Source organism: Molothrus aeneus, chromosome 26 (genome assembly GCF_037042795.1).
Source record: "Molothrus aeneus isolate 106 chromosome 26, BPBGC_Maene_1.0, whole genome shotgun sequence".
Taxonomy (NCBI): Eukaryota; Metazoa; Chordata; class Aves; order Passeriformes; family Icteridae; genus Molothrus; species Molothrus aeneus.
The window spans coordinates 1,187,532-1,214,278 of NC_089671.1; the positions used below are offsets into that span (position 1 = coordinate 1,187,532).

Sequence of the window (26,747 nt, forward strand, 5' to 3'; positions counted from 1 at the left end):
GCACACACAGCCCCATTTAAGCCCGCCCGCAGCCCCTCACATGATGGGAGTGTGACGGGTCCAGGCACGAGGTAGCGGCGATGGCGCTGAGCAGAGTCCGCTTGTTCCAGCCCCACGGGGAGGGCACCCGGCTGCTGCCCCAGGTAACCCCGGCACCCCTTACCCGGGCATCCCACGTCCCCCCAGCCCTGGGTAGCAGCGTGCTGCGTCCCTGGGGGTCTCCATAGGGGTGGATCTGGGGGTCCTCTAGGTCAGAGTCTTTGGGGTGCTCCCCTGCAGACCCCCGTGATGAGCAGGGGTGGGTTTGGGGCTAAGCAGGGCGGTGTGGGGTGGCTCCAGGAGCCTGTGATAGTGTCCAGCTGTGAGATGGAGGAACATTTTTGGGTGGCTGTTAGCGGCTCCTCTGTCCGTGCAGGCATCCAGGCTGGTGGAGCTGCCCTACTCCTCCTTTGATGACGATGATGACACGGCTGAACAGGACCCTGGGGTGTGGTACCCCGATCCCCCCAAACCCAGCCCCTTCAGCCGCTGTGTGCGCTACTTGGCCTTCCTCTGGAACCTCCTCTTCCTCCTGCTGGGGCTGCTGATCCTCGCCGTGGGGGTCTGGGGGCTGCTGACCAAGAGGTCCCTGCCTGGGGGGGAGCGTGGGGCACCCCTGAGCTCGGACCCCATGCTGCTGTTCGTGCTGGCGGGGCTGGGGGCCAGCACCGTGTCCCTGGCCGGCTGCCTGGGTGCCCTGCGAGCCAGCCCCTGCCTGCTGCGCTTCTTCCTGGGCGCCCTGCTGGTTTTTGGGGGGCTGGAGCTGCTGGGGGGGCTCCTGCTGCTGCTGCTGCGGCGGCGGCTGCGGGACGCGCTGCGGGACCTGCTGCTGCTCTGCCTCCTGCGCTACCAGGAGGATCCCGACCTGCAGTTCCTGGTGGATGAGGTGCAGCGGAGCCTGCAGTGCTGCGGCCTCGAGTCCTACCGTGACTGGGAGAGCAACCTGTGAGTCGGGGCTGGGGACAGTGGGGGAGCCCATGCCTGCCACAGGGCAGAAAACCCTGTTTGGTGTGGGACCCCATGGGAATCTCCTTTGTGGGACCCCATGCCCACCACGGGGCTGAAAACCCTGTTGGGTGTGGGACCCCATGCCTGCCACAGGGCTGAGAACCTCCTTTGTGGGACCCCGTGCCCTCCACAGGGCTGAAAACCCTGTTTGGTGTGGGACCCCATGCCCACCACAAGGCTGAAGCCCCCCATCCTGTTCCTTGTGGGGTCTGTGCTGTGGACTCATGTTTGGGATCCTGGGATCCCCAGAACGGCCCAGAAAAGAGAGAGCTGAGCTGGAACCCACGCGTGGTGTCAGTTCTGTGACTGAGGGGGTGAGAGACCCCATCCCCAACCTAGGGCTGAAAACCTCCTTTGTGGGACCCCATGCCCACGCTGGGGCTGAAAACCCCCTTTGTGCAACCCTATGCCCACCATGGGGCTGAAAACCCCCCTGTTCCTTGTGGGGTCTGTGCTGTGGCCTCATGTTTGGGGTGGTGGGATCCCCAAAACCGCCCAGAAAGGAGAGGGCAGAGCTGGAACCCACACTTGGTGTCCAGCTCTGTGCCTGGGTGTGTGGGACACCCCATCCCCACCCCGACCGTGTGTGACCCCAATCTCCATGTCCACCCCACAGGTACTTCAACTGCAGCTCCCCGGGCGCGCAGGCGTGCGGCGTGCCGGCCTCCTGCTGCCAGGAGCCTCTGCAGGGCGGCTCCGTGCCCAACGCCCAGTGCGGGTTCGGGGCGCTGGCACTGGGCCCCGCGGCGGCCGCGGCCCTGCTGCACACGGGGGGCTGTGGGGCCGCCCTGGCCGCGGGGCTGCGGGGCCAGGCCGGGGCCATCGCCGCTGGGGCCGTCACCCTGCTGCTGCTGGAGGCTGCGGGAGCGCTCATGGCCCTGAGGGTGCTCAGGGATATCACAGCTGGGAGGGTGTGGCAGTGAGGGGATTGGAATATGCAGGGGGGTGGTTTGGTCCTAAATAAATCTTGTCAAAAATCCTGAACCCGTCTGGGTCATGTCTGTGCCACCATCGCCACTGGTGCTGCTGCTGAGGGTGTGAAGGGCCATTGCAGCTTTGGGGATGTTTGGGGTGCTGGTCCAGCCCCAGATAAACCTTGTCAAAAATCCTGAACCTGTCTGTGTCCTGCCCATCCCACCCCAGGCCCTGGGGGCCCTGCTGCTGCTGGAGGCCATGGGAGTGCTCATGGCCCTGAGGGTGCTCAGGGATATCACAGCTGGGAGGGTGTGGCAGTGAGGATTGCCTGGTTTGGGCCTAAATAAACCCTGTCAGAATCCTGAACCCATCTGTGTCTTGTCTGTGCTGCCATTGGTGCTGCTGCTGAGGGTGTGCAGCTTTGGGGATGTCTGGGGTGCTGGTCCAGCCCCAAATAAACCTTGTCAGAACCCATCTGTGTCCTGCCCATCCCACCCCAGGCCCTGGGGAGCTGCTCTCCCTCCTCCCCAGCACACAACGCTGACTCCTGTACTCGTTAGGGTTTAATGAGCATTTTTCCAAGCTAAGCCCCCCCCTCTCCAGCATGGGCAGGGGGGCCTTGACCTACACAGCACTACAGGGCTGGTGAGCCTGCCCAAATCCTAAATGATTCCATACTGAGCCAGCTCGTGCAGCTCCAGGTGGCTGAAGGCTTCCCAGGGACAGATGACAGTGATATCTGAGGAGAGAGAGGACAGAGCTGTGGCACTGTGACCCCCCCCAGACAATACCCCCCACTGCCAAAGGGGTGGCATTCCCATACCTGTTCCCAACCCCTCCATGCCGGGGATGTCATCACCAAACCTGCAAGGAAAGAGGAATTGTCTGGCCTGACCCCGTGCAGGGCCCCTCCCATCCCAGGGCTTTTCCCCACTCACCCCTGCACCCCCTTTTTGGGGGGTTTGCTCTTGAACTGCCTCGTCTGCCTCTGCTTGAACTTGGGGGGTCCCTTGCGGGGGGTGGCAGGACCCCCGCTCACCCTCGTGGCCGATTTGACCTCCAGCTTGGGGGGCTCCAGGCTCATGGCTGGTAGCCCCGGGGCTCACGGTGCTCCCTGGGGCTCACGGTGCTCCCTGGGGCTCACGGTGTTCCCTGGAACCCACGGTGCTCCTCACAGTTCACGGCGCTCCCTGGAGCTCACGGGTGTTCCTGGGAGCACAAGGTGCTTCCCTGGAACTCACGGTGCTCCCTGGAGCTCGCGGTGTTTCCCGGTGCTCCCCGGCTCTCACAGTGCTCCTCACAGCTCACAGTGTTCCCCAGATCTCACGGTGCTCCCTGGAGCTCACGGTGCTCCCCACGGCACACAGCGTTCCCTGGGGCTCAGCGCTGCCACAGGACGGCTCCTCGTGCCCGCTGCAGGGAAATGGGGCCACCAGCTTCTCCTCCCACCCAGCCCCTGCCGGGCTTTGCAGAGCCCCCTCCCCACAAGGCTGGCTCAGCCCAGCTCAGCGTTAACCCCAAAGGCAGGGAAGGGCCCCCCAGGGCCACCAGGGCTGCTGCTGCTCCTCCCTGCCCTGTCCCCCACCCCAGCGACACCTGGGGACCCCTCGGGGCACTGCCAGGACCCTCCATGGCCTGCCCAGGTCAGTGTGGGGGTGTGGGGTACCCCAGGCTGGGAAGGGGGAGCAGGGGATGGCCCATGGCACCAGGAGTGGGAATTCTGAGGCACAAGCCCCGCTCTGGGATGGGTGTGAGGGATTTGGCCCTGCTGCAGAGCTGGGCACAGCTCTGGGAACAAGGATCCAAGCCCGGGAGATGTTCCTGGATGTTCCTGGATGCAGGGGGAGCAGCAAACACCCCCATGTCCCCTCCCCTGACTCACAGAGTGCCGCGATCCCGGCTCCAGAGCCGCTCCCTCTGCCCAGCCTGGCTCCCTCCGGCCTGGAGATGCTCTGGGGGGCTTTTCGGGGAGGGAGATTTATCCTGCCCGGGGGTAATAGGATTATTTACCTCCCTGCTTTCCCCAGGGGTAATCCTGGGGTGTCCTTCCCCTGCTCTGGGGGAGGAGGGGTCAGGATTAGCCCTGCCCGTGCCCGTGGGCAGTGGATCCCACGTGGGGGGATCCTGCCTCCCCGCCAGGGGAATCCCATTCCCAAAGAGATCCCCCAGTGTCCCCTGATCCCACAGGGAGTGATGGGACCCCCGTTCCAGGCTCCAGCCCAGCCTGGGTGGGGTCCTGCTCCCAGAAAGGGTCCAGCAGCCCCTGCCCATGGCTGGTGTTGCTCCAAAGCTTCCCTAATCCAGCACTAAAGCAATTAAAAACAGACTAATCTCAGCACACTTTAATTGAACTTCAGCCTCTGCCACTAACTGCAATTAGTTGGGCTCCAACAAATAGGATTAAAGAAATCCAGGAGTGTTTTCCATAGAGAAGCACCTACTTCCCTGGCAGAGAGCAGAGCCTGGCTGTCAACTGGGGTTCATTAGTGAGTGACACTCAGGGCTGGGTGGCATCTTGGGGACCTTGTCCTGGGATGATGTGGGGGGGTCTGGGTGGGTCTCAATGGTTGTGAATCCCCCACAGTTGAGGGGGGGGTTGGGACAAGTTTCTGGGGATTGAAGATGGAGGCAGAAAAGGCACCTTGGTGAGCAGCCCAGCAGGATGTGACACCAGGGACAGTGACAGTGTCCTTGACAGGAGGCTGCAGCTTCCCACGTGCTCGGTGCCACACGCTGCCCCCACGGAGAGGCCCCTAAGAGGCTTTGTGGTGTCACTGGGGAGGGTCTGGCCCAGCCCCCCCCAGCCCTCCCCATCACCAGGGCATGGCCAAGGTGCTGAAAATCCCCCCAAGGTGCTTAAATTCCACCTGGGATCACAGGAGGAGGAGGAGGAGGAGGGCTGGGGGGCCGCCCAGCCTGCCCTTGGCAGGGATTTACCATGCTGGGGAGGGCACAGCATCCAGCTCCCAGGAAATCCGGGGCTCAGGACAGCCCTGAGTCACCACCTGTCCCCAAGGACAGCTCCCTCTGAGGCAGGAGGTGACCCAACCTCGCGTGACACCCCTGGGACGCCGCACTCAGCACACAACAATCACTCCAAACCACCCAGGCCCAGATCCTGAGCCGGGATCTGGGGAGCCCGGGGCAGGCTCAGTCCTTCCTGGCACGCAGCCTGATCTCCATCCTGAGGATCATTTTGATGTTCTCATCCTCCACATGCTGCTCCACGGCCGCCAAGGCCTGGGCTCCGCCGTCCCGGTGCTGCTCCAGCAGCTGCTCCACGTACCCCACCCAGACACAGTTGGGGCAGCCGGTCCCGCAGCAGTGGGTGGGCGGGGGGGGCACCGGGGGGGCTGCAGGAGGGTCCCCACTGTCCCCATCAGGGGTGGCTGTCCTGCTGTCCCTTCCTGGGGTGTCCGAGGTGCCCCCAGGCTCTTTCGTGGTGTCCGAACGCTCCCGGGGGCTGTAGGAGGTGGTGGGGTGGGGGCGTGGGGTCCCCCTGAGGCTCTTTGGGGGCTGCAGGGAAACGAGACCCCTGTGATGGGGCCAGTCTGGGGGGGCACGGCGGGGCTGCTGCACCCCCATCTCAGCCACAGGAACGCCCTGCTCCCAGTGTACCCCCATTGTCAGCACCTCCATATATCCCCTCCAACACCCCCAATTCCTGCTCCCAGTGTACCCCCACTATCAGCACCTCCATATCCCCCTTCCAACACCCCAATTCCTGCTCCCCACCCCATTCCCTGCTCCCAGTGTACCCCCACTATCAGCACCTCCATATCCCCCTTCCAACACCCCCAATTCCTGGCCCCCACCCCATTCCCTGCACCCCCCTCAGTCCCATGCCCATCCCCTCCTTGTTCCCCCCACTCCCCTCAATCCCCATCTCCCCCCTTGTCCCCTCCTCTCCCCACATCCCCCAAGCCCCCCTTGTCCCTTCATCTCCCCCATCTCCCCCAAGCCCCCCTTGTCCCTCCCCATCCCCAGCACCCCCCATGACACCCCAGTACCACCCCCGTCCTCGCTCACATCTCACGCCCAGCACCTCCTGGCCCCTCCCGAGGACTCCCCCGTGTGCCCCCACGCCCAGTCCCGCGTTGTCCCCCCCGGTGTCCCCCTCTGTCCCCGCTCACCCCCCGGCGCGCCCCCGCCAGCCCCCGCAGCAGCATCCGGCCTCAGCCCCTGGCCCCGCCCCTCCCCGAGTGACAGCTCTCGCAGCCAATGGCAGCCCGGTGCGCTCAGCAGGGCGGGAGCGGCAGGGAAGTGAGACCAATAAGCAGCAGGGGGCGGGGCCAGGAAGCCGGAAGTGGCGGCGGAGCGGGCACGTGAGGAGTGGTGGAACCATGGCCCGGGCACCTGGACCGGGACGGGGACCGGGACAGAAACCGGCCCGGGGACCGCGACAGAAACAGCGACAGAGACCGGGATCGGGACCGAAACAGGGCCGGGGACCGGGAGCAGGAAAGGGACAGAAAGCGGGACCGGGAGCAGGAAAGGGACAGAAAGCGGGACCAGGACAGGGACGGAAAGCGGGACCGGGACAGAAAGCGGGACCGAGATCGGAACATGGACCGGCCGTACCACTGCGCAGCAGGTCAGTGCCCGCGGGATCCAGTCGGGATCGCTCCCGGTTTGGGAGCTGGACCCACGCGGGGTCTCGGATGGGCCCTGGCCCGGGTCCCGTTCTCGGTGTCTGCGTCCTGATCTCTACCGTGCCCGGCTCTCGGTGTCTGCCCGTGCCCGAATCCCGGTGTCCAGCCATGCCTGAGTCTCAGTTTCCCACCGTGCTCAAATCCCAGCATCCTTCATACGTGGATCCTGGTGTCCGGGTCCCGGTGTCCTGGTGTCCGGGTCCCGGTGTCCCAGCCTCCAGGTCCCGGTGCTTCCCTGGAGCCCTCTCCCTGTGCTCATTTTTCCCAGGAAGGAGAAGAAGGACAATATGAAGCCCAAACACCCTGATGAGCAGGAGATCCCGTTCCGCCTGCGGGAGCTCATGCGGAGCCGCGAGGCCCTGAAGTGCCCGGACCTCGGGAAGAGGCAGGTGGCAGGTGGGACACACAGGTGGCTCCAGCAGGTGGCCCAGGGGCTGGCCCGGGAGCTCACAGCACGGCTGGATCCTGCCATGGGACATCCCCCTCCCTCTGGTGACGTCCCAGCCGCGCTGTGCCGGCTGGAGGGACCCCATGGTGTCACCACTGCAGAAATGTCACCTGTCTCTCCTAGAGAAGAAGCAGCAGCAGCAGCAGAAGTGCCAGAGCCCCAGGGCCCCGGGGGATATCCCCGTGCCCAGGTTCAGGAGGGGCAGGGGGGAGTCAGAGCGCTCCTACATCTGCCGCATGGAGCAGGAGGTGCAGCGCGTGCTCTTCCTCGCGGAAAACCAGATCCAGAGGGAGCCTGAGAAGGAGGCCACGGCTCCAGAGAAGTCTAAAAGGAAAAAAGAGTGAGAGCAACGCCCTGGGGGCCAGATGGGGCCAGCCCATGCCTGTGACATGTCCCCTTACCCAGGTCTTGGGGTGCAGATGGGGGGCAGTGGGTACCCTTTCCATGGGGATGGATCTCTGGGAACAGGCCACGAGCCTGCTTCACTCTCCTGGGGGTAAAGCTGTGGGATTTGGGGGGCTCCCGTGGGGTGGGGACTCACTGCTTGCTCCCTGTCCCCCCCTGAGCCCCAGCTGTAATGTGGCTCTTCAGGTTTCAGAAAAGGAAGCTGGAGAAAGCTCGAAAGAAGAAGGAGGAGAAGAAGGAGGCTATGCTGGAGAAGAGCCTGATGCAAGGTGAGAAGGGAGTGGGGGGGCTGAGGTGACCCCAGCCCTGGGGGCAGCACATGGGGGAGCTGGGCAGGGCACCCCGAGGGTCCCCCACTGACCCCCATTCCCTTGCAGACACGGTGCCCTTTGGAGAGGTGGTGACACAGCCGCCCACCATCACCTCGCGGCCCAGGGGACAGGGTCCTGCTGAGCAGGTGAGCTCTGGGGACAGTGCCACCCACCCCTTGGGTACCTGGGAGGGCAGTGGTGGCCTCAGCGAGGCGGTGATGGCTCCTTGGAGCTCAGTGCTGGTGTCTCACCCTTCCCCCCTGAGCTGTGCCATCTCTGCCTGCAGGCTGGACGGAAGCAGCTCCTCCTGACACCTCGCCTGGGCCGGAGCCAGGCGTCCCCCGTGTCCCCAGTGTCCCCGGTGGTGTCCATGGCTCGCCGGCGCATCCTGGAGGAGGAGCGAGCCCGCGTCATCCGCGCCTACCGGGACATCCAGAGGCGCAAACAGCTGGAGCGGGAGCGCGCCCGGGCTGGGCCGGGCTGAGGTCCTGGGACTCCAGGGGGACATTGTCCTGGTGTCCCTGTGTCACTGCTGAGCCCCACAGCTCCACACTGCACAGCTCAGCACTGCAGTGCGTCCCTGCTGTGCCATGGACTTGCTTGGAGTAAAAGGTGCCGGTGGTGTGAGCGTGTCTGTGCTTCCCGTTCCTGAGGGCTTCCTGAGGGGCTCCTGAGGGCTTCCTGAGGGACACTGCTCTGCTGGCAGATGGCAGTGCCAGGCATGTCACTGTCACCACGAGCTGGCTCTGGCAGGGCTCTGGTGGGGCAGGAGCCTCGTTCCTCAGCTGTGAGGAGACCCCAGTGCCTGGCTCAGCACCGGTGGGAGGAGAAAGAGGCAGTGCTGGGGACATGGAGCGTGCCACAGGACTGCCATGCATGGTGTCACTTGCCTTTATTGTCACTATTGGTGACCCTGCTCGAGCCCCAGGGCTGCAGCCACACACAGCCCTGCCCGTGTCTCTGCCTGGCCCTGGTCACGGTGACCCCGGTGCCAGGTGTGCTGGCACATCCCCGCCACCCCGGTGCCACCACCCCCGGGCAGCCCCCGGCTCCGGGCAGGCTCCGGGGCTGCTCCCGGCTCGGCGCAGCTGTGCCTGCCTCACCTGGCCGGACAAAGGCTGCGCTGTTCCGCGGCCCCGGCGGCACAAAGCGTTCCCTGTTGGAGCGGGGCCGCCCCGCGCTGCGGCCGGCGCTGGCGGGGCCGGTGGGATCCGCGCTTCCGGAGGGGCTGGGCACGGCCGCGGGGCCGCTCCGCTGTCCCCTGCCACCCCTGAGCGCGGCAGTCCCTGCACCCTGTTTGTCGGGTGGCTTTGCTGTCCCGGGGAAGGTGGAGGTGCCCTTGGGGGGTGACTTTGCGCTGTGCCGTGCGGTGCCCGCGGCGGTGGGAGGGAAGGCGTGTGTGCTGTGGTGACAGTGGCCCTGGTGACACCGAGTGCCTGGTGCTGCTGGGCAATGTCCCCGCTGCCGCTCGGCACCAGGTAAACACAGGTGCCAGGTAAACACGGCTGACGCAGCACAGCCCGGGGGGCACGGCCACATCCCGCTGCCAACACCGCGGCCGTGTCCCCGCAGCCGGGAGCGTGGGTCTGTGCCAGCTAAAGGCACGGCCGGGACGTGGCCAGTGCCACCCTCCCGCTGTGTGTCCCTTGTGCGGACACCGTGCAGGGCACGCGTGGCCACCGGCGGCCCCGGCTCCGCCATCCCGGCTCCGGCTCAAGGAGACCCGGGCACCCGCTGCCCCCACCGGGCCGTTCCAGCCCTGAATAATTCATGGCACTGCTGGCCGCAGGCTTCCTGCCCGGAGGAGGAGAAATGGCTCTGGAGGGGAAGGCAATCCGAGCGGGAAAACCACCGCGACCTTGGCACGTCCTCTGTGCCGTGCCACCTCCTGCCCGGCAGCCCATCTGCCCACGGCATCCCGGCCCCGCCTGGGGGATGGGGGTGCCGTGGACCCTGCCCGGAGCCCCCCTGTGCTCTCTCATGTCCCTCCCCTGAATGGGGGGCATGGGGCTGAGCCCGTGGGAGCAGCACCCAGGACCCCCCACCCAGCATCCTGTGACAGCATCATAGGAAAAACCACCTTTATTGGGGCGACCTGAAAAAAAATGAAAAGGAAACTTGGCAGAGAAAGCCACAAGGAGGGCGAGGGGCCCAGCTCCCTCCCCACTACCTGCAAGGGGGGAAAGGCACCGAGAAAGCGGCCAGAGCTGTGGGGGGCCGGTCCCCAGCCCCAGCAAGGCACTGATCCCCCTCCCCCAGCAACGGGGAAACAGAGGCACAGAGCTGGGGACAGCTTGGTGTCCCCTTGTGCCCTGAGGTGGGATGGGCCAGCTCAGCTCGGGGTCCCCAGGCTGGGGGGGGTCAGTGCAGGGCCAGGGGCTTGGTGCTGGGGGTGCCCTGGGTGGGGTCCCACGGGCTCCCCAGCTTTGGAGGGTCCGTGGCCTGGGGGAGGCAGAGGGGTCTGTGCATCACGAAGGTGACAACCGGGGGTGTCCTCACGGGAGCCAGTCCTTGAGGCAGGGATCAGGGGTCCATGGCCAGGTGGGATGGGCAGGTGGGAGCACTGGCTCTGGGGCCTTGTCCAGGCATCCCACGGGCAGGAATTGGCTCTGGCTGCCAGCCGGGGTGGCATTCACACCTCATGGGGTGGCATTCACACCTCACGGGGTGGCATTCACACATCAGTCAGGGTGGGATGGGGCTGGGCGAGCCCCTGGCTGTGCCGGCGCTGCGGGACCTGCGTCACGGGGGCTTCACCAGCGGTTCCTGCTGTACGGGGACTGCACCTGTGGGCACAGCGGGGTGGCACCAGGACAGGGTGGCACCAGGACCACGGCAGTGTACCCTGACCCACCGAGGGGGGCTCTGGGTGCCGGGCAGCCCCGTCACCATGGCAGGGCCGGACTTTGCCCCCGCTGCAGCCACCGTTCACCCACCTGGCAGCCGCGGGTGTCCCTCGGGATGCTGGAGTGCCGCGCCTGCGCCGCGAAGGCGTCCTCGGCTCGGAGCGTGGAGCTGGCACTGCCAGGCATGGGGCTGGTGGAGGCACGGGGCAGGATCACATCGTAGGGACCTTCACTCTGAGGGACAGACACGGGGGTGGGAGGTCACAGCACCGGGAACGCCCCAGCCCATGGGATCCCGGGGGTGGAAGGCTTGGAAGGTCCCCACCGTGTTAGAGCAGTCATTGGGACGCAGGGGTGACAGGAACACCCCACCCACACCCTGTCCCCCATTCCTGTCATTCCTGGCAGGATGTGGCCACCGCTGGTGTCACACTCACCATCCCCTTGTGCATCAGAGCCATCTCGGTGGGCTGGTAGACGCTGGTCAGCAGCTGGCCGTTGTAGCCACTGTATGGGGACACCGGCTTCTTCGCTGCTGAGACACGGGGACAGTCACCATGGAGCCAGTGCCACCCCACTGGGGCTCCCTGTACCTCGTTAGCAGGTTTAACGAGCTGACTCAGCAGCTGCCTGCCTTTCCCGCAGGACACTCCTGTCCCTAGGGATGGCATCGCTGCTGCCTGGCCATGGCTTGTTATTGTAGGGTCTCTCTGGTGCAGGTGCTGCTCAGGGGGACCATCCCTCCCCCATGAGGAGCAGACACCTGGCATGCCTGCCCACAATCCCCACTGGGACTGTCACCACCCCGTGTTATTGCAGGGTCTCGTGGGCCTGGGGCGGAGGGGCAGGAGCCGCAGGCACCCCACGCTGGGGAGGGAGGGAGGGAGCTCCCTGTGGCTGCTGGGCTCAGCCCAAACTGGTACACCCAGCCCGGCCAGTTCTGGGGAGCCACAACAGCAGCAGGCGCCAGCGCCGGGCAGGTCACTGCCAGACGTCTCATCACCCACCCTCCACTACCATCCCCCGTGGGGACATCCCCAGGGTCCCCAAGAGGACGGTGCCCGCCCTGCCATGGGGCGAGAAGGTCCCTGGCGAGCCCTGGCGCCTACCAAAGGATGGCTCATCCATGGAGAAGGCCTTGTTCTCCACGAACATGCTCTGCGACTTCTGCTCCTTGAGGATGGTCTCGTAGCCCACCCCCCGCGTGGGGTAGCCATCGCCCTCGAAGGCCTGCTCAGGGCTGCGCCGCGTCACATGCGTCACCTCGGGGATGGCGTAGAGCAGCAGGAAGGCGGCGGCGTTGCACACCAGCGCGATGGCCAGCGTGGGGTCATCCCAGCCGGGCGCGCGGCCGGCACGCCGGTTCCCATACAGGTACATGATGGTCCACGCCAGCCAGATGGCCGCCGACAGGCCGGTGGTGGCCAGGATGAAGGCGCCGTGCTTGCGCCAGCGGCTGTAGCGGCCGCAGAGCGTGGGCCAGGCGGTGCCGAAGGCGGCCACCAGCAGGGCCATGACGTAGATGAGTGCCATGACGAAGTCGGCGCCCGCCAGCTGGCAGGGGTCTGCAGGGCCACCCTCGCGCCGCGCCACCGTGATGAGGAGCCACTCGGCATTGATGATGACCTCGACCGAGGCCAGGGACAGGGCGGCCGCCAGCGTCACCCAGCCCCGTGGAGCTCGGTTGCGCCGTGCCAGGAAGTTGAGGGCCACGGCGTGGGCCAGCAGGCAGGAGAAGCAGATGGCGAAGAGGACGCCGAAGAGGAAGCGGCGGGAGGTGCAGGTGGAGAAATCCGGCCCCACGATGAAGTCGAAGGTCAGGCAGAAGAGGCCGAAGGTGCCCAGAAGGAAGAAGACCTGCGTGGCCACCAAGCTCTTCTTCTGGTGGTCCTGCACGAAGGGCAGGCTGGCCACCAGCACGATGGTGAGCACGAAGGTGGTCACCACGCCCAGGCTGGCCACTGCTTCCACCCCGATGCCCCAGCCCGCCGAGAGGTCACAGAGGTTGTAGTAGAGGGAGGAGAGGTCGTGGCCGCAGCCCGGGGGTGGCGTGGGCTGAGCAGTGGCTGTGGGGAGCAGGGCCAGCAGCACGGCCGTGGTGCCCATCCTGCTCTGTGGCATCCAGGGACCCTGTGGGACACAGCGGAGTCAGGACACAGGGGCTGGGGCTGGGGATCAGCTCCCACCCAGAGCAACCCTGCCGTGGTCCCCATTGGATGTCCCAGGGTGAGCAGTGGGGTCCCGGGGAGCTCCGCCCTGCTGGCACAGCTCAGCTCACCCAACGCGGCCATGGAACTCCAGATGGGACCAGGCAGCCACATTGGCTGGAGGTTGGCGGCAGCTGAGGAGGGGCTCAGCCCCTCTGTGCCCTGTATGATCCCTCCCAACATGGGAATTCTCTGGGAATTCTCCTGATCACTTCCTCCAGTGTCAGGAGCAGCACCGTGCCTGGGAACACCAAACATGAGCCCAGCCCAGATGGCAGAGGGGATACTGGGGGACAGAGCTGTCCCCTTGCCTTGTCCCTGCATGCACCACGTTCCTTTTTCCACTTCTGTCCCACTTCCCTCTGGTTTTGGGCACTGGCCCAGTGCAGGTCGCATGTCCAGCCTGCTGGCACGTAGGCAGCCACAGCCTGGCACGTCACGGCACAGCATGGCACGGCACGACACGGAGTCCCAGTCCCTGTCCCCACCGTTGCCACCCCATTCCTGCCACCTCATGGTGGGCACGGGGAAGAGGAGCAGTAAGGAAGCCGCAGCCTCACTGCTGGGGGAGGAAGCGGGGAGGAGACCCCAGCAAGGACATGCCGGGGCCGGGAGCCCCGGTGCCCTGATGGTCACCCCGAACCGGGCACCCCCCGGCCTGGGACGGGGACAGGGACCCCCAGTACCACGCTGGGAAGGAGTCGCTGTGCCCGCGGGTTCCAGGAGCTCCGCCGCCTCCGGTTCCCAGCGCGTCCCCCAGCCCGGTTTCCCGCCCACCTCCAGCCCGGTACCCCCGCACCCTCCGCCCGGTTTCCCCCGCGCCCCCGGCGGCTGCACCCGCGTCCCGAGTTCTGCTCCTCCTGCAACCCCGCCCGGTTCCTCGCATCGCCCGTTGGCTTCCCTCGCTCCCCCGGCCCGGTGCCGCCGCCGCCGCCGCACTCCCGTCCCGCTTCTCTGCCCCTCCGCACCCCCATCCCGCACTGTCCCGGTGCTTCCCGGTGCTCCCGCCGGGTCCTGGCCCCGAAACTCCGCCGGAGCCGCCCCCAAATCCCCGGCCGGAGGAGCTGCGGGGGCGGGCGGCTCTCGGTCCCGGTCTCGGTCCCTTCCCGTCGGCGTTGCCGCTGCCCCCCAGTCCCGCAGGGCTCGCCCCGCAGCCCGCCCCGCTCACCGGCCGCAGCCCCCGGTGCCCGGCGCTCCGCTCCCCCCGTGCCGAGCCCAGCCAGCCCCAGTGCCGCCGCACCGTGCGCCTGCCCGGCCCGGCCCGGCCCCTCCCCGAGGTGAGGCTCAGCCCCGGGATCGCGATTGGGGCCGGCCCGGACCTGCCCCGCCGCACCGGGCGGGGACACCGCGGTCCCGCACCGGCGGGGATCCCGCACCGGGGCACGGAGTGGGCTGGGGGGGGGGAAAGAACCCGCGGAACTGGGGGAGCCCACCTGGTCATGGGTGTGATGAATCTGGGGGGGCTCAGCCATCGCTGTGATGGGTCTGGGGGGCTCAGCCTGGCTCGGCCGAGCGCTGCAGAGCAGGAAGGACCCTCAGGGGACAAGGGACGGAGCGCGGGGGCTGCCCCGGGGCACGGACGGGGCTGAGGGGGGCAAAGCCTAGGCTGGGGGGGAAGCAGGGGTGAGCCCACCTGGCCATCGCTGTGATGGGTCTGGGGGGCTCAGCCTGGCCCTGCTGAGCGCTGCAGAGCAGGAAGGACCCTCAGGGGACAAGGGACGGAGCAGGGGGGTCTGTGTCACCCAGCCGGGATCTCCCAGCCCCGGTGGGCTCGGGGAGTGGCGCTCCACAGGCGGCCCCACCGCGTAAGGATTCTCCGGCCTGGAGGGGCCTCCCGGAGGAATGTCAGCTGATGGATAAAGCCGGAACCCTTGGCAGGGCAGCAGGACCCAGAAAACCCCAGAAAACCCCAGAAAAGCCCTTTCTGCAGAGGGCCGGGGACCAGGACAGCCCCAGCCCGGGGCACTGGCAGGGTTTGGTGGTCCCTGTCCCGACGGGGGTGGTCGCCACCCTGGAGTTGGGACGGGCACCCCACAATCACCCCATTGATCCCTGGGGATAGGGGAAAAGCCCTGGGAGATTTGGGGCACCCCGGGGCCCCGCCAGCCCTGGGAGAGGTTTCCAGGCAGGAGCTGCTATTTCGGGAGGGTGAAGCAAGAGGGTGAAGGATGCAGAGGAAAGTTCAATGTGCCTCCGGCGGGGCCTGCCCCGATCCGGGCTGGGATGAAAACAATCCGGGGAGAAAGGGCAGCAGAGCCTCCAGCGGCAGGACCGGCTCCCACCGGAACCGGCTGCACCCGTGGCGCAAGGACCAGCGCCCGCCGGAGCCCCCGGGACCAGGACGGGCTCAGAGCTGCGACACCGCCACCCTCCCGCCCTCCTCCTAAGGATCCTTCGGCTCCGGGATGGTGTTTGGGACTGGATCATCTCTGCCCTCGCACGGGGCAGGGCAGGGCAGGCGGGGGGCTCTGCAGCGGCCCTCGTGCCTCAGTTTCCCCAGGGATTTGGCCCCAGGATTGGGCAGCCCTCGCTCTCCGGGAAAGGCTCAGCCTTGGATAAGCGGCGCCGGGAGCGGAGGCCGCTTGTCCTGCCGCCCCCACAGCGCGGCCCGGCCTCTCCATCGGCTGCTTCCTTCCGCCGGAGGCTTTCCCGGCTGCTGACTCAGCACAGACCCCCGTGACCCCCGCTGGGGCCACCGGCAGGCGCCCGTCCCGCCGAGGCTGCCCCGCGGCCGCGCAGCGTTTGCTGTTGTGTCCCCGTCCTTGGCGGTGATTCCCACACCCCCTTCCCATGGGAACCCCCCATCCCCCCACGGCGGGTGATTCCGGCCCCCTCCCCACGGGGACCCTCGTGTCCCACCCCTTGTGGGCGTTTTCTGCTCCCCCTTCCCACCGGGACCCTGCCCGCGTTTCCAGCCCCCATTGCCTGCTCCCGGCAGGTCCTACAGAAAAACCCCAACAGGCTGTGGGGTCACTGGGGGGTGATGCCCACCCTGTGCCACCCTCGGTTTCCTCTCGGGGTGCCCGGCCCTGACCTCCCGGCACGGGCAGAGCCCGATTTTAGCTGCCGGAGCTCTGGTTGGGCTGGGAGCCGCGATCCCAGTGCTGGAACTGGGCAGAACTGGTCCTTCCAGCACTGGGGCCGCACTGGGGGGCTGCGCTGTCGCTCAGCACCGGCACCTGGAGCCCGGCCAGGCTCTGTCCGAAAACATCAGCACGCATTTTTTCCAGGCTTACCTTTCCTCGGGAACCGCAGGGACGGGCGGCGGGCACGGCGGGCACGGCGGGCACGGCGGGCACGGCTGGCTGAGCCCCGGCTCCGCGCGGCTCCCTCGGCAAGGACCTGGAGCCGGGGGTCCCCGCTGCCCTCCCAGAGCCTCCCGCCGCTCCGGCCGGGGCTCGGAGCCGTTCCCAGCGGAGCCCCTCGCTCCGGCGGACGCCGTCAGCACATTTCCACCTCCTTTGCCAAGTAAATACGCACCGGTTGGCACAGGGGGGCCGCTGGCGATCGGGGGGGGGCGGTGGCAATCCCGGAGCTCCCGCCGAGGGTTCCCGAGGCAGCCGAGCCCCCCGGCCCGCGGCCCCTCAGCCCCTGCCCAGCTCGGGTTAATAACTAATCCCTTCCCGGTCCTGCTCTCCTCACGTGCCAGAATTAATGGAGCGAGAACCTCCCAGGTAGCCCCCGCGCCACCGGGTCGGGCTTTAACCCTGTCCCCCCGTAGGGATGCGGCCTGGGATGAGGTGACACCCCCGGAGGGGTCTGTCCACGCCGGGGAATGACCCGGGGGCAGGGTGGGTCCGTAGGGGGATCAGCCCCACACCTTGGGGGCAAAGGCTGCTCCCCATCCCACGCCAGTGCGGGCACAGTCGGGCTCGGGGGTGGGCAGGGGGTCTGCTGGGGTTTGGGGGTGTCTCTGTGCCCTGCCAGGGGCCAGCTGAGGTCCGGATCCCCCCCCGGGCACCCCCTGGGTCTGTCCTGCCCCATCTCGGCAATCCGGGCGGAATGCTGGACGGTTTTGGGGGATTACGTTAAGGACCTTACGGGGAATTAGGGTGGCGGCGGGGCTGGTTTGGGGAGCTGGGGGTGCCAGCTCCCTGCCCCGTCAGTGCCAGCTCCGCAGTGTCCCATCCCTGCCCTCTGCCGGCAGCTGGGGACAGGCTGGCACGGCACGGCCGCTCCTCCAGCGTCACACCAGTTTGGCACTGGTGTAACTGGGAGGGCAGCACTGGGTACTGCCCATGCAGGGGGGCATTGCCCGGGGGGATTAATGGGTGGGGGCCGGGAGCTGTGACCTTACCGTGTGTGCAGACCCCACCACACGGGACAGCCAGCAGACCCTGTGGGTGCTCCCCCAGCACTCCTGGGCAGCAAGGCAGGGGCACGGGGGTGGGCAGGGCAGAGGGACCCCGTGCCAGAGATGCTTGTGCCGGGTGCTGCCGTGCCAGCTGCCCCCAGGGAGCCGGAGCCAGGCAGAGCTTTGGTCTCAGCACGGCAGTTTATGGAGTGGCACCCAGTGGGCACCACGTCCTTGTCAGGGCTCACAGGAGCTCATTTGTGCCCTCCACCCCTCACCACGGGCAGCCCTGGGCTCCCCAGGACCCTCGGTGCCACTGAGCTGGGGCGTGCCCTGGATGAGTCCCCTGGATGAGTTCCCGGGATGAATTCCAGTATTGTGGCAGGGGCTGAGCATGGGCAGGGCTGAGCTGCCCACCCTGGGCTGCTGCTGCCAGGCAGGCACCACGATATCCCCAAATGAGTGTCTGGGCACAACCCCCCCTTCCTGCCACCCCCAGCAGCAGTGACCCTGGCTCCGTGGAGGGGGTGGGGGTCTCCCCGGTCCCAGTGCAATGCGTGGGGCTGGGTGGGCACTGGGGCTGCCAGCCAGGCACTGCCCTGCCTCAGAGCGTGGTGCTGCCCAGCAGTTTCAGTGGTTCCAGGGCCAGGGGTGGGCAGTGAGCGCTGCCCCGGCTGGGGGCTGCCCGGGGCTGCCCCCGCAGCACCTCGCCCACCGCGCGGCGGAAGGTCTGGCTGACGAAGCAGTAGAGGAAGAAGTTGAGGGAGGTGTTGAGCATGGCCACCATGTTGGCGATGTCCAAGGCCAGGTGCACGCGCCAGTCCCTCCTGACCGAGGCCACGTAGAGGTGGCACATGGTGACGACGGCGCGGGGAGCCCAGAGTACGATGAAGACAGCGGTGACAGCCAGCAGCAGCGCCGTGGTCTTGCCGCCCCCCGCGCGCCTCCGCCGCCGCAGCTTGCGGATGATGGCGGAGTTGGCGGCCAGGAAGATGCTGCAGGGCAGGAAATAGATGGTGACGCAGTGCAGCCACTTGAGGGCCGTGTCCAGCGCCGTGGGGGCGTCAGCGTCGCGCCACATGTCCAGCCACCAGTAGAAGGGGACGCCGGTGGCCAGCGCGGCGGCGAAGACGGCGGCGATGATGCGGCGGGTGCGGCGCGGGTAGGACACGGCGCGGTAGCGCAGAGGGTGGCACAGGGCCACGTAGCGGTCCACGGTCAGCAGCACGGTGACCCAGGTGGACGCGTGGTTGGCCGTGAACTCCAGCACGGTGACGGTGTGGATGAAGGCGCTGGGCACTGCCCGCGCCAGGATGGCCGTCTGCAGGATGAAGCCCACGAAGATGATGAAGACCTGGGTGAGGATGTCGGAGGTGGTCAGGGCCAGCAGGTACCAGTAGGACGACTTCTTGGTCCTGGTGGCCAGGCGGGACAGGGCCACGGCGGTCAGGATGTTCACTGCAGGGAGGGGAGCCACGGGTGGAGGTGAGAGCTGGGGGTTCACAGGCCCCCCTGCAGCACCAGGACCCCAGGGCTGCCCAGGCTGCAGCTGAGGGGAGCTATAAATATCCCAGTGCTGTGGGGATTTGCTGGGCTGATTAATCTCTTCCGTGTGCCAGCCCAAGCAATGCAAATACCATCTGTCCCCGTGGCGGTGGCACCTGCCCTGGGCTGGGCAGCACAGCCGGGCACTGGGGTCGGGTCTGAGGCTGGGGGGGAGCAGGTAAACCCCTCTATCCTGAGGGCCTTTCTTTCCAGCCCCCCGGCCCCCTCAGCCCCCTCACCTGGCAGCCCCAGCCCCAGCAGGACGCTGTAGTACACGATGGGGACGATGCCAACCAGGCAGGGTGAGCGCTCCAGCTCCAGCTCTGGCTCTGGCAGTGCCCACGACACCGCTGTGCTGTTGGGCACCGGCACTGTCATCTTCCACCACAAACCGGCTGTGAGGAGACACAGGAGCACCAGGGGCATCAGAGTCCTGATGGCACCTGGGAGGGAGGTCAGCCGTGACATGGCACTGGGGGCTTGGGGACAGGGTCCATGCCTGGGTGTCCCCACTGTGTCTGGATCCCAGCTCCCTTGTCCTGTAGCATCCATGGGCAGTGGGCTTGTCCCAAATGTGCCACCTCCGGCAGACCTGGAGCTGCTGCACCCCCATGGGAGGCAATGCACCCCAAGCCCCCTGTGCCATGTCCCAGCAGAGCCCTCGCTGCCACAGCTGCTCCTTCTTTATCCCTCAGCCCCGTTTTTGTAGAAAACCGGATTAAAACATCATGTTCTGGGGCAGCTGCCAGCAGAGGGAGCCTCTGGCCCCCAGCCCGGGCTGGGTGCCACCCGACGGCTCCCAGTGGCGGCAGAGAGGACCCAGAGGTGCCGATGGGGGGGGTCCTAGTGGTGCCAAGTGTGGGGTGGCCATCTCCAGGCTGCCAGCTGGTCCTTTTCCAGCTCCTCAGGCGGAGGCAGCGGAGCTGGAGGAGCCCTGCCCGCATCCCCGCCCGTATCCGGATCCTGATCCGTATCCGCATCCCTATCTGTGCCCCATCCCTGCCCTATCTGTGCCCTGGTCCCTGCCCCGGTCTTTGCCCCATCCCTCTGCCCTCTCCCCACGCCCGGGTCGTGCCCGCGCTGCCCTCGCCCATTCATAAACCAGGGCGGCTCCACCCCCTCCCGAGCTCTGCGCTCCTATTGGCTCACAGGAGCCCGGCCCCACCCAATCGGAGAGGGGTTCCCCGGGAGGGGTGAGGCCAGAGCTGAGCGCTGCGTTCTGATTGGTCAGAATCCCCCCCAAATTTGCATCCCATAGGAACCGCCACCGTCGGTCCCGGTGTGGAACGATGGGAGATGCTGGGATGGGGATTGTGGGGTGCGGGGGGACCTGGGGATCCTGGGATCGGGGGTTCTGGGGTGCGGGGGGATCCTGGGACCGGGGGTTGTGGGGTGCGGGGAGTCCTGGGATCCGGAGTTTTGGGGTGTAGGGGGATCCTGGGATCGGGGGTTGTGGGGTGCGGGCGCTCCTGGGATCGGGGGTTCTGAGGCACAAGGGGCTCCTGGGATCGGGGGTTCTGGGGTGTAGGGGGATCCGGGGCCCGGGGGTTGTGGGGTGCTCTTTGGGAGAGGGATGTCTTGGGATCCTGGGGTGCAGGTGCAAAGGGGGGTCCTGAGCTCAGGGAGGGGGTACGCGGCACCACACTCCTCCCAGTCTGACCCTGGCCCCGAGGGCACCCCAAATTCCCCTTGTCCCAGACACTCGATGGCTTCAGGGCCGGGGTTGGAGCGGCGGGCAGGTCTCTCTCCCGTTTCGGGACCCTCGGTTGCAGTAATCCAGCACTCGATGATGGATCTGCTCCCCCAGAAGTGCCCGAGGTGTGTGTGGGCTCCCGGGGGTCCCACCTCCCCGACCCTGCAACTCCCGGCCGGAACCCCAGCAAGATCCTGAGCACAGCCCGAGGGAGAAGAAGGGAGGGGATGGGGGGAGCCCAGGGGTGCCAATTAACTGCAAATTAGCTCCGGTTCATCAGCAGGAGGTCCCGTCCATCCACGTCCCCCGCGGAACTGAGGCATCGATCGGCTGCAGCTGCTCGAGCGCCTTAACCCTTTCCCAGCCCGATCCCCTCTGCTCAGCTGGGGGGGAGGATGGGATCGCTCTGGCCCCACTTTGCTCCCCCTGCCCGGGCTCCCGCTCCCCAAAGCCTGCGGGACAGGGACTGTCACCTGGCTGTCCCCAGTGCCACCCGCCGGGCGTGCAGCGCCACCTTCCCTGGGCGCGGTGTTTCTCACGGACATACCGCTGTCCGTGTGTCCCGGTCAGTGTCCGTGTGCCGCTGGTGTCCGTGTCCTCTGCGGGCTCCGTGTCCCTGCCGGTGTCCCTGTCCCCGCGGGCACCCGCAGCATGGCACAGCCTCCCGGGGCACGGGGCACGGGGCGGAGGGAGAGCGCCGTGGGCAGAGCCGCGGGCAGGGCACGGGGACGTCACCACCGGCCCTCGGCGGCCGGGAAGAGTCACCTGGGCAGCTCCGGGTGACCGTGACAGGGCTCGTCCCGCCCCAGAGCAGTAGGGATGGCGGTGCGGGGGCAGCTGGGCCGGCGGCCACCTCTGGGGACAGGAGGAGCGGATGTGCACAGCTCCAGGGTGTGACGTGTGTGCACACGAGCGTGAACCCGTGTGCGCTGCCTGCGTGTCCCTGCTGCGCTCTGCCCTGGCTGCTCCCAAGTGCCCACTGCCCGGACGCCGTGCCTCAGTTTCCCCAGCAGCACAGGGAGGGCCCTGCTGACCCCTGCTGGTCCCTGGGTCCAGCTCTGTCTCTCCGGTGCCCCCCAGCCAGCGGGGCGATGCCCTGGCGCTGCTGCCTGGCACAGGTCGCTATGGTGAGCCAGCCCTCAGCCGCAATCTCCAGGCCAGCACAGCTGCTCCCTTACCGCACACTGGCAGGTGTCACCCTGTCCCCTGGCGACCTCCAGGACCAGCCCCACGGTCCCCCGTGTCCCCCTATAGCCCTGAGCAGCCCAACACGGGCTGGTACGGTGCAGGCGGCGCGCCGGGCACACGCTCGCACAGGCTGTTGTTTATCAGGCGGTGGTGAAATGAGGCGTCGGAGGACGCGCTGAGCCGTGAACCGGCTGTGCCGCGGCGGGGGCCCTGTCCCCCGCGGCCCCACGGTGCAAGGACACCCCCTCCCCCGGGCCGGGCGCTCTGCTGGCACCGCGGCTTTGGGGGTGCCCTGCCCAGCAGGGGCACAGGGCTTGAGCATCGCCCACCCGCCCGTCCCTGCAAGGGGCCAGGAAGCCCCAGCAGCGCGGCGTGGGGTGATCTTGATCGGTGACACCTGATCGGTGTCTTGTGCTGAATCTCCGCGCCCAAGGGCCAGGGACAGATGGTGATCCCACCCCCTCGGCAGCTGCAGCAACATCTGCCCACGCCCAACATCTGGAACCGTGTCTAAGCCCGTGTTCAAAGGGCTGTGCAGGGCACGGGGCTCCTCGGCAGTGGTAAGGGGCCGCTGTGCCCTTGCGGGTTGTGCTCCTCCTCTGTGGGATGCGTCCCCCCGCCTCGGGTCCTGCTCCTGTGTCCCCACCGGGGTCACAGCCCCAGTGGCGTCGGCAGCACTTGGCCGACACCCGCTGTCCCTACCCTGCCCACCCAGCACCGCCCCATGCTGCTGCTGTGGCGCTGCGGCTTTGGGGGGCCCCAGCCCCGTGGTGAAGCCCCCCAAGAGGTGTCGGGGCGGGCGGGGGGCCAGGGAGGCCGCACAGGGCGCACGGGCGGCCTCTTGGCTGCAAAGGCTGGGAAAAGGGCAGGCAGTTCCTGCCGGCAGCGCGGATGCCATGGTGATGGGCTGCTGCCGGCATGAATACCCATGAGCCGGGGGGAGCGGGAGGCCACCGAGCTGTGCCCTGAATGCAAAGACCCCGGCACAAAGCGCCGCGGCCACGCGTGGGGCTCCGCGGCAGCACCGGCTCCCGCACGGCGACGTCCCCGCTCTGGAGCACCCCGGGGTGCGGGGCCGAGGCTGGGGGTCCCGGTGGGATGCGGGGGGGGCTGGAAGCCGTTCCCGTGGCAACGGCCGGTCCCAGTTTCCACCAATCGATGCGGCGGCGCGGGCCCGCGGGCCGGGAGGGCGCGTGGCCTACATAAGAACCGGGCGCGCAGCGTGCGCCGCACCCGGCAGATGCGCCTGCGACGCCATGGCCAGGCTGACGGGCACCCGGCCCGCGGCCACCCGCCGCTGGGGCTCTGCCGCCGCCTTCCTTCTCCTCCTCTTCACCGTGCAAGCCGGTAAGAGTGGCCGTGGCGCGGGGGAAGGCGCGGAGGGTCCCCGAGCCGCGGGTAGCGCTGCCCTCGCCGGGTGCCGGGGTGCGGCTCGGCGGCTGATGGAGAGCTGAGCGCGGCTCTCCGGCTGCCCTCGGGGTGTCTGGAGGGGATGGAAGGGGCTCCTGGGTGTGCTGCGCTCTCGGAGCCGGGTTGTGCTCGCTGGTGGGTACCCCGGGAAGGGCTCGGTGCCGCGGGCAGACAAGTCCAGCACCGCGGGGTTCAGGGCGCCTGCTCCCCTTCCTCATCTCTGCTCCCCTTCTTCATCCCCCGGCCTTAAGCCGACGCTGGGAAGGATAATGCGTTAGCAAGACGGGATTTGAGAAGGAAGATGGATTTGAGACAGACGGGGCCAAATTCCTCCTGGGGAAAGGATGCTCCGAGGAGCGGGTGGGAGTGGTGTCAAGACGGAGAAGAGGAGAGAAGGAAGGATCCCACTGCCCACAGGCGCATGGAGATCCCTGTTCTATATTCCCAGATCCCTCTCCAGTCCCTGTTGGGATCCCAGCACGGACCTGAAGTGACACCAGGGCAGCTGGTGTCCCCAGGCTGCTCGGGACCCCATTCCTGGCTGCGGGGCAGAGCGTGCCTGGCTCCCCACACCCAGGGGCTGTCTGTCCCCCCACGTATCCATCAGGGATGTGAGGGATCAGGGCAATGCCCGGGGCTCCCTCTGCACAGCAGGGACGGGATCAGGACAGGCAGACCGGGCTGAGAGCCAGTGCCGCCGGCACCCGGCCATTTCCCAGCACACCCCAGCCTGGGACATGGTGGTCCCAGCCCTTCTGCTGCAGAAAGGCAGTTTTTTGGCTCTCAGGGACACAAATGTCCCCACGTCCTTTGTTCCCCCACACTCCCTTGGCTCCAGCGGCCCTTTGGCACCGGGGGAGCGGAGGCAGGAGGTGCACAGCCCCCCGGTAACCCCACCCCAGCTCAGTGCCTGGCACTGGGGTGCAGCTCTGGGACGGTCCCATCTCCCTGCAGCCCAAAAAGCCGACTTTAGCGGGGACTCCACGGCGGCCACCATCAACCACTCGCTGACGCTGCTGCAGCGGCTGCAGGAGCTGCTGCAGAACGGCAATGGCAGCGACTCGGTGCTGCGGGTCCGCTCGGCCGCCTCCGACGAGCCCAAGGTGTTCCACACCCACCAGCTGCTGCTCAGCCTCCAGAGCGAGGTCTTCGAGAGCCTCCTGCGCAACCAGAGCGTCGTGACCCTGTACGAGCCGCCCGAGACCGCTGCGCTCTTCGAGAAATTCATCAGGTGCGTAGGGACCCCGTGGGATGGGGAGGAGAGAGGGTGCAGCTCTCCTGGGAACCACGGGGAACTCCACGGGATGGGCATGGCCAGAGAGATGCAGCCAAGGATGGGGGATGTTCCCTTGGGAACCACAGGAACCTAGTGGGATGTGCGTTTTGAGAGGGATGTGCAGTTTGGGAGGGATGTGCACTTTGGAAGGGATGCAGCCCAAGAGGGAGGATTCCTCTCAGGATCTCCCAAGAGGGAGATCCTGTGGGATGGGTGTACCTGGAGGAATGCAGCCAAAGAAGGTGGATGCTTCACTTCATGGGATGCAGCCAGAAAAGGAGGATGCCCCACTGGGGACCATGGAGATCACATGGAATGGGAGGGAAGCATCCAAGGAGGGGGGGTGTTTCCCTGGAAACCCTGGGGACCCCATGGGGTGGAAATACTCAGTGGAAGGCAGAGGCTGCTCCCCTGGGAACTGAGCTGCCGAGGATGGATGTCCCCAGTGTCACCACCCCCTGCTCTGCCCCAGGTACCTGTACTGTGGCGGGGTCTCCATCCTGCTGCACCAGGCCATCCCCATGCACCAGCTGGCCAGCAAATACCGGGTCTGGGGGCTGCAGCGCGGCGTGGCCGAATACATGAGGACCCACCTGGCCAGCGAGTCCAGCCAGGGCCACGTGGTGGGCTGGTACCACTACGCCGTGCGCGTCGGGGACGCGGCGCTGCAGGAGAGCTGCCTGCAGTTCCTGGCCTGGAACCTGTCTGCGGTGCTGGGCAGCGCCGAGTGGGGCTCGGTGAGCGTGGAGCTGCTGCTGCTGCTGCTGGAGCGCTCCGACCTGGTGCTGCACAGCGAGCTGGAGCTCTACACCGCCGTGGAGGGCTGGCTGAGCCGGCGGCAGCCCGAGGCGCCCGTGGCCGAGCGGGTGCTGCGTGCCATCCGCTACCCCATGATTGCACCCAGCCAGCTGTTCCGGCTGCAGGCGCAGTCGGCGGTGCTGGCGCGGCACCGCGCCGCCGTGCAGGACCTGCTCTTCCAGGCTTTCCAGTTCCACGCCGCCTCCCCGCTCCACTTCGCCAAGTACTTCGACGTCAACTGCAGCATGTTCCTGCCCCGCAACTACCTCGCGCCCAGCTGGGGCTCCCAGTGGGTCATCACCAACCCGGCGCGGGACGACCGCAGCACCAGCTTCCAGACACAGCTGGGGCCCAGCAGCCACGACGCTGGCAAGAGGGTGACGTGGAACGCGCTGTTCTCGCCGCGCTGGCTGCCCGTCAGCCTGCGCCCCGTCTACTCGGACTCGGCGGCGGGCGCCATCCAGCCCGTGCGCATTGAGGACGGGCGCCCTCGCCTCGTCATCACCCCGGCCATGAGCAGCCCCGATTTTGCCGGTGTCAGCTTCCAGAAGACCGTGCTGGTGGGCGTGAGGCAGCAGGGCCGCGTGCTGGTCAAACACGCCTACAGCTTCCACCAGAGCTCGGACGAGGCCGCCGATTTCCTGGTGCACGCCGACCTGCAGAAACGCACCTCCGAGTACCTCATCGACAACTCCCTGCACCTGCACATCATCATCAAGCCTGTCTACCACTCCCTCATCAAGGTGAAGAAGTAACGAGGAGCAGCTGGGTGCTGTCCTGCTGGCCCCAGCACCATGGGGGGAACGCTTGGTCCTGTAGGTAGATGGGGGTCCCCTTGTTGGGGGCCTCCAGGACTGAGCTCTGCACTGCCCACCCCTCCCTGAGTGTTCCCCTGCCATGTCCTGTCCCCATCGCTGTCCCTGGGGATGGAGGATGCTGGCAGTGCCCCAGACCCATGTAGGGGGTGCAGGAGGTGAAACGTGCAGCCCATGGGCACATCACAGACCCCAGTGGGTGTGAGGATGAGGACAGGGACAGCTCATCCTTCCCACGAGGCAGCCCCGGGGTCTCTCTGTGTGGGCAGCTGGGTCCAGCTCAGGAGCAAACAGAGCTGCCCAGTCAGGGGGTGGGGGCCTGTCAGCCCCCCCCAGTGGAGGAGGGGTGGGGGGCACTGTCCCCACTGGCAGTGGCAGCTGCCCCATCCCTGTCCAGGTACCCTCACCCCTTTCCTAATAAAGCAGAAAATGAGCGTGGGATGTGTGGGGAATCTTTGGGGTGATGCTGCTCCCCAGCCCAGCTCCTTCTGATGGAACTCCTGGGAAGGAGAGCACCCATCCAGGCACGGGTGCATTTCCCTGTGGGAATGTGGGTCTCCACCTGGCATGGCTTTGGGGGGTGATGGCCCCTGAACCCTGTCCTGGCATCGCTCACCCATGGGTGGGTTCAGCCCCTGAGCAGAGCCTGGGGAAGGGTCCTGCTGGGGGGCTCCCCCTCAGCCCACAGAGAGCCACCCGCGTGATGTCCCCATCGCTGTGACAGTGCTGCTGGCAGCTCGTTAATGATTAATTAAGGGGGGTGAGGAGTCGGGGTGGCTGCCAGTTCTACCAGCAGGGCTGTGTTTACCCAGCACTGATAACCCAGCCCGGGGCTGCTCCTGTGGGGACACAGAGCCCAGAGGGGACTGGGGCCCCCTGCTGCCACCAGCCACCCTG

The 26,747-nt window shown here is 67.2% G+C and overlaps 7 protein-coding genes across 7 annotated transcripts; 3 read left to right on the forward strand and 4 right to left on the reverse strand.

Moving 5' to 3' along the window:
- Positions 1-80: 80 nt before the first annotated feature.
- On the forward strand, positions 81-1,970 carry TSPAN10 (tetraspanin 10). Its single transcript, XM_066566070.1, has 3 exons — positions 81-143; positions 416-984; positions 1,664-1,970. The coding sequence occupies exons 1-3, from the start codon at positions 81-83 to the stop codon at positions 1,968-1,970; spliced, it is 939 nt and encodes a 312-aa protein (XP_066422167.1).
- A 654-nt stretch (positions 1,971-2,624) lies between these two features.
- PDE6G (phosphodiesterase 6G) lies at positions 2,625-3,396 on the reverse strand. The gene is made up of 3 exons (XM_066566016.1): positions 2,901-3,396; positions 2,786-2,826; positions 2,625-2,701 (listed from the first exon to the last, which is right to left on the reverse strand). Exons 1-3 carry the CDS (start codon positions 3,044-3,046, stop codon positions 2,625-2,627), a joined length of 264 nt encoding a protein of 87 aa, XP_066422113.1. The 5' UTR covers positions 3,047-3,396.
- An 893-nt stretch (positions 3,397-4,289) lies between these two features.
- OXLD1 (oxidoreductase like domain containing 1) lies at positions 4,290-6,155 on the reverse strand. The gene is made up of 2 exons (XM_066565995.1): positions 6,096-6,155; positions 4,290-5,478 (listed from the first exon to the last, which is right to left on the reverse strand). The coding sequence occupies exons 1-2, from the start codon at positions 6,129-6,131 to the stop codon at positions 5,113-5,115; spliced, it is 402 nt and encodes a 133-aa protein (XP_066422092.1). The 5' UTR covers positions 6,132-6,155; the 3' UTR covers positions 4,290-5,112.
- Positions 6,156-6,269: 114 nt separating this feature from the next.
- On the forward strand, positions 6,270-8,405 carry CCDC137 (coiled-coil domain containing 137). Its single transcript, XM_066565985.1, has 6 exons — positions 6,270-6,556; positions 6,883-7,010; positions 7,186-7,402; positions 7,654-7,736; positions 7,845-7,924; positions 8,065-8,405. The coding sequence occupies exons 1-6, from the start codon at positions 6,306-6,308 to the stop codon at positions 8,260-8,262; spliced, it is 957 nt and encodes a 318-aa protein (XP_066422082.1). The 5' UTR covers positions 6,270-6,305; the 3' UTR covers positions 8,263-8,405.
- Positions 8,406-10,531: 2,126 nt separating this feature from the next.
- GPRC5C (G protein-coupled receptor class C group 5 member C) lies at positions 10,532-13,333 on the reverse strand. Its single transcript, XM_066565950.1, is given in 10 exon segments — positions 10,532-10,564; positions 10,715-10,858; positions 11,062-11,156; positions 11,734-12,754; positions 12,903-12,943; positions 12,946-13,036; positions 13,038-13,074; positions 13,076-13,154; positions 13,157-13,300; positions 13,303-13,333. Coding segments are annotated over 10 exon segments (1,716 nt in total).
- A 4,396-nt stretch (positions 13,334-17,729) lies between these two features.
- On the reverse strand, positions 17,730-19,051 carry GPR142 (G protein-coupled receptor 142). Its single transcript, XM_066565952.1, has 2 exons — positions 18,910-19,051; positions 17,730-18,583 (listed from the first exon to the last, which is right to left on the reverse strand). The coding sequence occupies exons 1-2, from the start codon at positions 19,046-19,048 to the stop codon at positions 17,730-17,732; spliced, it is 993 nt and encodes a 330-aa protein (XP_066422049.1). The 5' UTR covers positions 19,049-19,051.
- A 3,633-nt stretch (positions 19,052-22,684) lies between these two features.
- BTBD17 (BTB domain containing 17) lies at positions 22,685-26,289 on the forward strand. Its single transcript, XM_066565951.1, has 3 exons — positions 22,685-22,898; positions 23,916-24,192; positions 24,710-26,289. The coding sequence occupies exons 1-3, from the start codon at positions 22,808-22,810 to the stop codon at positions 25,788-25,790; spliced, it is 1,449 nt and encodes a 482-aa protein (XP_066422048.1). The 5' UTR covers positions 22,685-22,807; the 3' UTR covers positions 25,791-26,289.
- The last annotated feature ends 458 nt before the right edge of the window (positions 26,290-26,747 follow it).